The following is an 11638-nucleotide window of genomic DNA, read 5'->3' as shown; positions in this document are numbered from 1 at the left end:
GGGCCGGCTGTGTGCGACCCCCGGAGGGGCCGTGAAGCCAAAGCAGGTGCACTGCCAGGGAGCAGCCAGTCAGGCAGAGCAGCGAAGAACAGCCCAGGCCCAAAACGGGCTGATGTTTGGCCTAGTCGGGACTGGAAAGGTCGCAACCAACAGAAAAGCCAAACTGTCGGTGGCTTAGCAAAGCAGATGTTTTTTTCCTCTCTCCTCAGTCCTAGTTAGTCCAGAGCTAGTGGGACAACTTTGCAGTCCTCCCTCTGGCACTTAAGTGTGGCGCTGCCATTCTCAACAGGAACGTAGGGCTTCCACCGCATGGGTTACGGGGACCTGCCATGGCTCCGTCCATCACATCTGCATTCCATTCAGCTGGAAGGAGTGGGAGATGCACACCCACCTCCCTTTACGTGGAAGTTGCCCGTTTCCACTTCCCATTGGCCGGCCTGTAGTCACATGCCACAGCAAGGGCTACTGGGAAAGTCATTTCCGTGCCCACGTGCCCCTAAAAGTCCAGGATTCTGATGCAGTTTGGAGAGAATGGACAGTGAGGCACAATAAGCAGTCTCCCCCAAAATCTCAGAGTCCCTGCGATTAAAAAATGGACAGATGGGAATTTTTAAGAGTGAGCAATCATTTTCTACTGAGGATGGCCCGAGGAGACTTCATGAAAGGCACATTTGGGTCGGACCTGGAAGAGGAAGGGAGAAAGTCCAGAGAACCTTGTAATACAAAGAAACCCAGGCTCCACCCCACAGCTGCCAACCAGGCTGGAGCTGCGGCCTCGGGAGCCGGGCTCGGCAAACTCTCCGGGTGATTGTCACAGTGGCCTAAGTCTGAGGACCGCCATGGTAAGCGGGGCGGTGGGCCCCGCAGTGGGCTTCCCGCACGCAGGCCAAGGGGGAAATGAGAACAACAAAGACCGTGTGTTCGGCTTCTTCTGTGGCTAAAATGATTCCTTGTCCTTTACTTGGAAATTATCTTTATTAGTTTTGTCTTTGTGGCAATGGTTTTTGGTGCGTTTGTTTTCTAAAAAGATGGGGACCGTGAACAGTAGTACTAGTTGAGGTCTTTCTAAATGCCGTTCCTTGCAAAAGAAAGAGCTGGCAAAACCTGAACGTCAGTCCCCAGATGGGTTTTTGAAACTTGGCCGGGCCCTGAAACCACAAGTCCAGGACTCCTGAGCCACGGGATGGAGACCTGAACCTTGGGGATGTTTGGAGAACAGCTCTATTTCCATTCACTGATGTGTCAAGCCATGGGGACAGCACGTGGATCCCCAAGGCCGTGGGAGGATGGGTAAGCCTGCGGAGGAAAGGCTCGGTGATTTGGAACCGCGGAGGACTGCGCCTGGGCTCTGGAGGAGTGAGGTTGCAGGGTCAGCGGGCTGGCGGCGGAGAGAGGATCTATGAGGAGGGCTCTTCACTCAAGGAGGCATGCTGCTCTTTGTGGCACTTTGGTCAGCTTGCCATAAACATCTTCACCAAGTGATACCATGCGGTGGCCAAATTCATTCCCACTCATGGCCACAGCTGTCAGCCTGGCCGAACACAGTGCCTAAAACATGCCTCAGGTGCTAGCTGCTCAAAGTCTCCGGTGACAGACACGCATACCTTTCCCACGCGGTCCCCCTGAAGTTCCACCTTGGACAGTGGCCAGTCGCCCACCTCTGTCCTCTCCCCTCTCCCCCTTTTTACATATTATCTACCCTTTAACAGGTTGGGATAGTTGACCCGCTAGACAGTGACGCGTGACAACGGAATCTTAAATGCACGTTGGTCTGAATTCGGGGAAACATTTCGTGCTATACCTTGGTTGCCTCCATCCTGGTTTTCCCCACCTGCTTTGAATAACTGGGCTCCACAATATGGCCACTTCTGGCAGAACCACTGCGTTTCCTCCTCGTGATCTGAAGTCGAGTGGCATTTATGGGATGGATCGTGGTCCTGTACATCTAGGGACTTTTCTGCCTGTATTTTATTCAGGGCCTTTGTCTTCTTTGAACTTGGAAGGTTTGAGCTACTGCTTATACACACCATCCCAGAGATCCCATTCCCTGTTGGTGCTGAGGCGGAGACCGTGGTTTCACTTCCTCTACGGGAGGCGATAAGATGTCATTTATGTTCCTTCTCTTGTGAGGAGACGCATGCTGGGAGCAGCTTTGTTCAGCTCACAGGGGGCATGGGATGGGCTTGATCTTCCACTCCCCCCATCCCCTGACCTTGCAGTGCCCCAGGAATGCCAGGGCCCCTGTCTGGTCTCAGCTGTGCAGTCCCTGGAAGAAAGCCGCGACAGCTGACCACGAGGGGACTGGACTAGGGCCCAGGCCGCCAGCATCAACTCAGCCTGTTACCCAGTGCTGCCAGCTCTAGTCTCATGGAGCTTACGGTCTGCCTCGGGACACAGAAGTAAACAAGCGATCAGAGCTCAGAGGTGCAAATGTCTTGACGAAGGTTGTACAGGCTGTGAGGCAAATGCCATGACCCCAGTACAGGACTGAACGCAGGCAAGCCTGTGGTAACTGGACAGAGGGGTTGACCGAATCTTACCTGCTGTGCGACCCTCTACTGAATGACCTCGTGTCCTGAAACGGCTTTGTATGAGACGTCTCCTAGCAATTCTTTTATTGTCTTGGCTCACCTTCCCTGTAAAAGGAGCTTAAAGCCAACCAAGATACGTTGTTGCTGTAAGGCTTGAGGCTTGCACCAGCTGGTAAACACCAGCCTGTTACTCATCTGAGGTTACAGAGAACATGCTTCCCACCTCCGAGGGGAGGCCGCAAAACGTCAGTCAAAAGACATCCCTCTCATGCCACGGGTAGTTTTACACCAGCTTCAGCTCCCTTCCTTGGCGTGCAAAGAACTATGCGTGTAGAGCAATTAGCATGTAATATTTGGTAATTAGCATGCTTAATGTGATTCAGATAAGTTCCTTGACATTTTCCTAAAAACAGCACGTTCCCGCCCACCCCTTCAAAGAGCAAAGCCCAGTTTGTTTGAAAAAATAAAAAGACAAATTAAAAAAACTCGCGTGCCAGTCTTATTTGGTACTGAATATACGTGGGTTGGCCTCTTCCGGGACATTGCTCGTAAATTTAGAAACTCGTTTCGAAAAAGACTCCTTACCCAGCAGCCAGCCACACGGCTCATGGGTCGGAGGAGAATCTGAGAGAAAATGGCTAGATCTCGCTTAAGTCAGGGAGCTAAGTCGGTCCTTTTCAAGTAAAACAACAACAACAACAGTGCGCCTGGCGACAAGCCACACTTTCCGTCCAACAAGGAGCCAAATTTGGGGACACGGCGAGAGCTACTCTCCTGGTCCGCCCTGGCGCAACAACGTAACTCTGCGCCTTGCAGTGTAGCCGCCCGCTCCCGCTTCTGCAGACCGAAGGCTCAGGCGGGCGGTCCGCTCGTCCCAGCGCTCGGAAGGTCCGCGCCCGGCCCGAGACGCCCGCTCCGGTCTCCCCTCCCGCGCCGGGGCGCCCCCTCGCTCCCTCCCTGCGGCCCCGGCGGCTCCCGGACCCCGGAGAAGGGGCGGGGCCCGGGGGCCTGCACCGCCCGGCCAGCGCGGGGCCCGGGGACGGACGCGGACCCGACCCCCGCCGCCGGCCCGGCTCGCCCAGAGCCGGAACCCTCCCCGCTGCCTGGGCCCGTCCGCCCGGGCCCGTCCCCACGTGGCCCCTCGGAGCGGGCCGCACTACCCTGCTGCCGCCGACGGACAGAGCGACCAGCCACTGACACCGCGCTGAGGGCCGACAGCCAATGAGCGCGCTCTGAGAGCCGGTGGGGGCGGTGCCTCCCGGCCGCCGCGCTCCCGTACCCGCGCCGCCATTGGCGAGTTTGGGTTACGCCCCTGCCGGCAGGCCCCGCCCCGCCGGCAGGGTTAGGTTGCCTCACGGGCGGCGGGCGGAGCTGGTCCCGTTGTGCTGCGGCTCCGCGCGGCCTGCAGTCCCGGGCCCGCGCCCCGCGCAGCCCGCCCGCCCGCCATGGAGCCCGGCCCCGACGGCCCCACCGCCTTCGGCCCCGCTGACATCCGCGAGGGCTGGTTCCGCGAGACGTGCAGCCTGTGGCCAGGCCAGGCCCTGTCGCTGCAGGTGGAGCAGCTGCTACACCACCAGCGCTCGCGGTACCAGGATATCCTTGTCTTCCGCAGGTACCACCGCCCACCCGGCTCCGCGCCACCGAGCGCCTGCGGCGGCCCTCAGCCCAGACCGCCCGCTGCCCGCTGCTCCGGAGCCAGCCGGGATTCCTCCTGCCCGAATCTCGGTCCCGACCACCCTTCTTCCTGCCCGACCCCTGCCTTGCGCCCTTTACTTCGCCCCCCGCCCCCGGCCGTCTCTCCCCCCGCCCCTCCCCATGCAAAACTGTCAGAAGTTCTGAAGAACTAGGCCCGTCCCCTCCCGCGGTCCCGTCCCCTGCCGCGATGCCCTCCCCACCCTGCTCCCCGTCTCCCTGGGCCGGGGGCCGCCGTTTGGGGCGGTCCTCTTCCGCGGGGAGGGAGTCGGAGTCTGCGCCGACCCCACGCGCCGAGCTCCACGTGTCAGTCCCGGACACGTCAGAGCCGGGACCCTGAGTCCACCCCCACCCCCCACCCGGCGGGCCTGCCTGCCCAGCTTCGCCACGTGTCATCCCCAGTACTCCCCCCTGGGACCCTTGGCAGGTCGGGGGAGATCCTTCTCACCCAGGGCGAGTGGGGGCACATCGCCCCCACTGCAGGGGACCCAGGTCCCTAACTGTCACTCCTGCCTTCAGTAAGAGCTACGGCAACGTTCTGGTGTTGGACGGCGTCATCCAGTGCACAGAGAGGGACGAGTTCTCCTACCAGGAGATGATAGCCAACCTGCCCCTCTGCAGCCACCCCAACCCACGCAAGGTACCCCGGCTCTGCAAGGTTCAGCCCCCACACAGGAAGCCCACTGCTCAGTGTCCCGCAGAACAGTGCGGGAGGCCCCGACGGGCATGGATGTGCCCATGCTCGGCCCAGCTGCTTCCTAAATGGTTGTCAGAAAGTGTTAGCAAAGCACAAGGGGAGTAAGTTGGGTGGGGGTGGCGGCGGGCCCACTTCACAGGGTGGGGGCTGACACAGCCTCTGAGGAGCAAACCCTTCTCACTGAGGCCCGAAGCTTAAGAAGCAGCAGCCCTGGGAGGAGTTTCCAGGAAAAGGGGACGCCTCGTGCCAGGTTCCTGAGGCAGGACAGCGTTGCTGAGAGTAGCAGATGAAATAATAAGGTCTGTGCATCGGCGGGGTTGAGAGACCTACCCTGTTCAGATGGTTTTGCGTGAGTGTATCTGCCCCGTGCGGGCCCAGGCCGCTGAGTCCTGCTGGAGCCTGTTTGGTGAGGCTGATGCTCAGCTGATGCCCTGCTTCTGACTGTTCCTCCCGCTCCTAGGTGTTGATCATCGGGGGTGGGGACGGGGGTGTCCTGCGGGAGGTGTTGAAGCATTCCTCCGTGGAGTCCGTGGTCCAGTGTGAGATTGATGAGGTGAGTGTTGGGCTCTGGGGTCAAGTCCCAGCTCCGCCCTGGGACTTGGCTGTGTTCCCTTGGGCAAGTTGCTTAACCTTGCTCAGCCTCTTTCTTCGTTGGGAGGATTCAGTAGAAGATCTGGGTGGTAAGGGCCTTGCACGTAATAAGTGTGCCTCGATGCTGGCTCTTAGTAAGACTAAGCTGGTTTTCAAGTCAAGATCCAGGAGCGTTCCAACTACTCGTGCGTGCGTTTACCCTTTACGCTCAGCTTGTTTTTAATGAGCATCTAGTACGCAGCAGCCATCGTCCTAGATGCTGGGGCACAGTGGTGAATGGACCGTCCAGTCCCCGCCCCCTTGGAGTCGGTCTTCCGGGGAGGAAGAGACTTAAGAGGGTGATCTGGTGAAGGCGTGGTGGGAGCCAGGGGTGAAAGGAAAAGGCAGGCTCAGAGCTCACGGGTGAAGGCTGGTCAGCGCAGGCCTCCCGAGGAGGTAGATTTCAGCTGAGGCTTGGATGGAAAACAGTTGGCCACGTGGAGGCCGGGGAAGGTCCTCCTGGAAGAGGTTGGACTCGCCTCCCTCTGAGATAGCAAGAAAGTCACTCAGAAGGGACAGTTTGGTCTGGGGACAGAGAACAGGGACAGTGGGATGTGGGCCGGGGAGCAGGGAGGAGCCATCCTGCCATGACTGAGAGGGAGGTACCAGAGTGCCCCCCATCTTACAGATGTGGAAGCCGGGTTTCCACAAAATGAATGGCTTGCCCAAGTGACCGGGCGATTAGAGGGACTGCTGGAGGGCCTCCAACCCCCACGGCAGAGCCCGGTCCCTCCTCCCTCTTCAGGACGTCATTCGGGTCTCTAAGAAGTTCCTGCCGGGCATGGCTGTGGGCTACTCCAGCTCCAAGTTGACCCTACACGTGGGTGACGGTTTTGAGTTCATGAAACAGAACCAGGATGCCTTCGATGTCATCATCACTGACTCCTCAGACCCCATGGGTAAGCGAGGGATGGGCCTTGGGCCCCCCTGGCAGCCACCGTCCAGAGGCGGGGGTCCCGCGTCTTTCCTGTCTTGGTTGCTACCTCCCCAACCCAGCCCTGGCCCAGCAGAGGCAGACCACGCTGTTGCCCAAAGTTCACAGGTTGGTTTCCTAGAGGAGGGTGGGGCTCTGGTCTTGGCCCACTGAGGCCTAAGTTTCTTCTTCAGCCTCTTCTCTGGTCTTAATAGGCCAGCATCAGGGCAGGGATCTAGTCTCAACCCAGGGCCCAGGGTGGAGAGTCCCCCAACAAAATGGCAATGAGAACCCCCCACCTCCCTGCCCAGGAATGGGATGAAAACATGGAGCCCTCCTCAGGTGGACAGTGGGTCCTTGCGCTCCTCAAAAGCACTCTCTTTGTGGTTGGTTTCTGAATCCACAGACCTGGGCTGAAATCCCGGCCCTGCCCCCTTGGCAGCTGTGAATGTGTAAAGGGGCAGTGGTGGTACTTGCCAGAGCCAGGCTCAGGAGGTCTCAGCCATTGTCCCTTGTCCCCACCACTGCAGGCCCTGCGGAGAGTCTCTTCAAGGAATCCTATTACCAGCTCATGAAAACGGCTCTCAAGGATGATGGCGTCCTCTGCTGCCAGGGTGAGCAGGCCGGCGTCGGGGGCGGGGCGGGGGTCCTCCAGTGTTGGGCGGCCCTGCCTGCCGGCGCTGATACTGCCCTGCTCTCTCCACAGGTGAGTGCCAGTGGCTGCACCTGGACCTCATCAAGGAGATGCGACAGTTCTGCAAGTCGCTCTTCCCCGTGGTGGCCTACGCTTACTGCAGTATCCCCACCTACCCTAGCGGCCAGATAGGCTTCATGCTGTGCAGCAAAAATCCGGTGAGCTGCGCTCCCTCCTGGGGCTAGGAGGGGGGCAGGTGGGCACGAAGGCGCTTCCCTGATGCCCCTGTCCCCCGTCCCCAGGGCACCGACTTCCGGAAGCCCGTGCAGCAGCTGACACGGAAGCAGGTTGAACAGATGCAGCTGAAATACTACAACTCCGACGTGCACCAGGCAGCCTTCGTCCTGCCCGAGTTTGCCCGCAAGGTGAGCCGCTGGCAGGACCGGGCAGGGGGGCCCGGGGCCTCCCGAGGGTCCGCCTGAGCCCCCACGTGACCCAGCACTCCCCTGACGAGGTCTTCTGTCCCCCCAGGCCCTGAATGACGTGAGCTGAGCCCAGGTACCGCCGCCCGTGCTGCCCAGGACCTCAGGCCAGGGAGCCTCCGGGGCGCCCGGGTGTGACAAGCCCTGGACAGGACCCCCCCGACCCTGCCCCACCGGCGCGCCCACCAAGCAAGTGTTACAGGCCCCGGAATGCTGCCCAGCCTGCCCCGCTGGGCGGACTGTCTGTCTCTCTCAATGTGGCGTTCAGCCTCCAAGCCTATGGCAGCTGTGTATGGCACCTTCTCCGCCTTCTGTCACCCTCACTCACCAAACACGTGTATTTATAACAAAGTCTGAATCGTGTGTCCCCCGATCTTGAGTGGGCCCAGGCGGGCGCCACCTCAGCCACGGTTGGACACTCCTGTGTAGCAGGCTCCAAGGCGGCCCCAGTGTCGGGCCTCTAGGTGTCTGCCCCACGCCCTCCCTGTGTAGCCTTGGACTGGCCCTCGACCTCAGGCACCGGGGGACACAGCAGTTATCAAACTGGGCCCGCATCTGTCCTGTCCTGAGACACTGCCTTAGTCATTCCTTCACCGAACCCCACAAGGACAGAGGTGACAGACCCCTGGGGCCGGGGCTGTGGGGCTGACAAGATCATGGCGGGGCCCCTCGGAGGCTTTGTCGTCTCAGAAGAATTTGGGTCACTCACAGGCTTGTCAGGTGCCATCCTGGGGATTGGGGTGGGGAAGCTGGAGATGACTCCAGGCAGCTGGCTGGGGCACGCTTGGGGTCCGGTTACTTGGGCCTGTGTAAGCACATCAGGTGCCCTAACGTGGCTCAGGATTCAGACTTAGGTTCCGATCCTGCCTGCCAACCCGTGAGTGTGCTGTGGTCAATTCCCAGAAGTTCCCCCGAGCGTTGAGAGAGCTTGAGAAGACAGGTGTGGGTGGCTACACCAGGACTGCGGGCGCAGGACTGTCCCCTCTCCAAGGTGCTGAACCTCCATCCTCTGCCCCAGGCACCTTACCCTTCCCGATGACCTGCACTGAGGCTCTGCTGGTACGAGAGAAGCCACAACACGGTGCAGGTTCAGGGGGGAGGCCTCCAGCCCACCCCCATCTCAGGGTCTACAGGAAAGAGCCCTGCTCCTTGGAAAAGCCGACCTCACCAACCGCCTTCTCCGCCCTCGACAGAGGCACTGCCAGAGGATGAGTTGACCTGGAAGGGGACTTGGCAGGGCAGTGACAAGGGAGTGGCTCCAGCAGGGAGGAAGGATGCCAGAACACCCCCCTGACCTGCACCTGCCCTGGGCAGCTACCCCAGACCCGACAGTTTCAGGGGCTTGGGACTGCAGTCATCACGGGGTTGGGGAGCAAGCCTCCAGCTGCACAGATAATTCCTTGAGCGGCCGCAGGCAGGTCACTTCCCTGCTCTGGGCTCCACGCACCCCAACCCCACACCCTCACTGGACCGGGACCACCTTCTGACACCTGATCGCTAACTTTGCCAGAAACCCAGGCTTGGGGATGGGCGTTGTTCCCCCAGGTCTCCCCACTCCCAGGGAGACCGGGTGGCGTCACGACAAGTCTGGGCCGCAAGGCAGAGTGTCAGTTAAAAGAAGATGCGGTGGCCAATTACAAAGCCCTGACCCAGCACAGGTCTTCGTTCCTTAAACCTTCACAGCTGCCTGTAAGGTACTGAGCCCAGGAGAGGCAGATGCTGCCCAGGGCCACACATCCAGTCAGCACACAGTGGGGGGTACCAGGCACCTGGCCTTCTGAGAGCCACTCCACTCTGCCCGCCCCACATGCCTCTGCAGCTCAGCCCAAGCACCCTCGGGCCCCAGCAGGGACATCACCGGGCCTCTGCTCTCAGGGCGCCTCCTGCCCCAGCCCATCTTACCAGACTCCAGGAAGGTCTGTCCCAAGGTTAACCCGAGGGATGCTGCTGGCAGGGGCTCTGGACTTGGATCTGAATCTCAACCCTGCCTCCTGCTGGCTCTGTGGCTTTGAACCACTCTGCTCCTGACTTGCTTACCCTGCCTGTAAAATGGGAGCATTCATAGCCCTTACCCATGACGGGCTTCGTTAAGGGGTGTAGGTGACGCAGTGCTTGCTGAGTACGTGAGAATCAGGATCGCCTATCAGGGCAGAGAAAGAGGAGAGGAGGCCCCAAGGTGTAGAAAGAGGGAGGCCATCGGGAAACAAGAATGCCTCTCCTGGACGTTGAAGTTGTCCGCAGCGTAAAGCCCTCCACTTACCCAACTTTTAATAAAGCCTCCTTGAAGGGGTGCATGTTAGTTAGGGACTAGCACTGGGCCCCACATCGAGGCGGGTGTGATGTAGACACAGACTAACGGACCAAAGCAGGGGGGGCATTCAGTGCAGACGTGGCCTGAGCCCCAAGGCCCCAGAAATGCCGGAGAGGGCCACAAACAGGCCCCCTCTGTGGCATGGCGGATAAAGACGTTCTGGGGTTTTGTTTTTTGGTTTGTTTTTGTTTGTTTGAGTTTTGGGTTTTTTGTTTTTTTTAAGCTCTATGCCCAACACGGGGCTTGAACTCGTGACCCTGAGATCAAGAGTCACGTGCTCTACTGACTGAGCCGGCCAGGCACCCTGTAGCTTTGAAGTTTACTTATTTACCAAAACTAGCCCTGCTCCGGTGTAAGGATTCCAGTAGGTGGACCATTTGGAAGGAAAATAGCAGGCCTCCTCGGCCACTGCACTTCTCACAGAGGCAGCCGCGTGTACCTCTTCCAGCCGAGGCTTCTGGTCTTTGCCTTCACGTCCGGAGCATTCTGAGTTACTGCCTCTCAGCGTGGCAGCTTCAGTCATAATCTGTTGACTTTCCACTAGGGAAGCTGAGGATTTCGTTCTTCCCTTCCCTGACCCAGCCACACTCTCAACAACTAAACGATCATCTTGGGGCCACATTCAGCACAGGTGCCAGTACAGCTCTATAAATGTCACTCTCGGCTGGGACAGGAGACCAACTTCATCTGCACACCTCACTTCCCCTGGGGGTGTTTCACATCTTAAATCTCTTTTAAGTTTATTTTGAGAGAGAGAGAGAGAGAGTGTATGTGTGTGTGTGTGTGTGTGTGTGTGTGTGTGTGTGTGTTCTCACATTAGCAGGGGAGGGGCAGAAAGGGAGAGGGAGAGAGAAAATCCCATGCAGGCTCCATGCTGTCCGTGAAGAGCCCTGTGCGGGGCTTGAACTCACAAATTGTGAGACCGTGACCTGAGCTGAAATCAAGAGTTGACGCTTCACAGACTGAGCCACCCAGGCGCCCCTCACATTGGCTTAATTTTTTAGTAAATTCATCGCCAGTTCAGCCCCGAACTTTTTACCAAATCTTGAGAGCTCTTTTTAAGATCTTTGGACTCAATATACTTCATGAGGGTCTGGACAGAATGCTAACCAGTTTTTTGCTACGAGACCCTAGTAACTGCCCCATTATAATTTATAGTTCATTCATGATTATGTTCAATGGAATGTTCAGTAACAGGAAATATTAACATACCTAATATGCATTTGTTCATTATGATTTATACCGGAAAGTACATAGCACTCTTTTAAGAAACAATAACTACTGAAAAAGTAGGGTTTTTTTGTTAACGTATATTTATTTTTGAGAGAGAGAGAGACACATAGAGTGTGAGTGGGGGAGGGGAGGGGAGAAAGGGAGACACAGAATCTCAAGCAGCCTCCAGGCTCCCAGCTGTCAACACAGAGCCCAATGAGGGGCTTGAACTCATGAACCGTGAGATCGCGACCTGAGCCAAAGTCGGATGCTTAACCGACTGAGCCACCCAGGCGCCCCTGAAAAAAAGTTTTAATGTTTAGACTCAACAAGTGTTCTGACTACCCCTGAGCCTCAGACCACCCCTGGTGGAACTCCCTATCAGAAGTCTTGTCTCCTGTCATACCTTCCCGTTTCATGGTTTACTCCCTGGTCTTGGTGGAGCATATTCCCTAGTAACTTTCTGAGAAAGGGGACAGGGGATGCTTGAAAAATCTGACACACATGAAATGTCCCTGTTCCACTGCTTGACTGAT

The 11638-nt window shown here is 58.1% G+C and overlaps 1 protein-coding gene across 1 annotated transcript; it reads left to right on the top strand.

The window, feature by feature from the left end:
• Positions 1-3933: 3933 nt before the first annotated feature.
• On the top strand, positions 3934-7937 carry SRM (spermidine synthase). Its single transcript, XM_030324116.1, has 8 exons — positions 3934-4143; positions 4743-4863; positions 5381-5473; positions 6296-6449; positions 6994-7077; positions 7170-7315; positions 7400-7522; positions 7629-7937. The coding sequence occupies exons 1-8, from the start codon at positions 3977-3979 to the stop codon at positions 7647-7649; spliced, it is 909 nt and encodes a 302-aa protein (XP_030179976.1). The 5' UTR covers positions 3934-3976; the 3' UTR covers positions 7650-7937.
• Positions 7938-11638: the final 3701 nt, after the last annotated feature.

Source organism: Lynx canadensis, chromosome C1, assembly GCF_007474595.2.
Source record: "Lynx canadensis isolate LIC74 chromosome C1, mLynCan4.pri.v2, whole genome shotgun sequence".
Classification (NCBI taxonomy): domain Eukaryota; kingdom Metazoa; phylum Chordata; class Mammalia; order Carnivora; family Felidae; genus Lynx; species Lynx canadensis.
Note: the sequence above shows the minus strand (reverse complement) of the source record. Positions and strands in the feature narration are given on the sequence as shown.

What these genes read in the sequence shown, in the direction of transcription:
- SRM (XM_030324116.1), top strand. Translation starts at nt 3,977, where the DNA reads ATGGAGCCCGGCCCCGACGGCCCCACCGCCTTCGGCCCCGCTGACATC. An exon ending in GCCACCCCAACCCACGCAAG is followed by an intron (nt 4,864 to 5,380) that starts GTACCCCGGCTC and finishes TCCCGCTCCTAG; the next exon opens with GTGTTGATCATCGGGGGTGG. An exon ending in TGCCCGAGTTTGCCCGCAAG is followed by an intron (nt 7,523 to 7,628) that starts GTGAGCCGCTGG and finishes CTGTCCCCCCAG; the next exon opens with GCCCTGAATGACGTGAGCTG.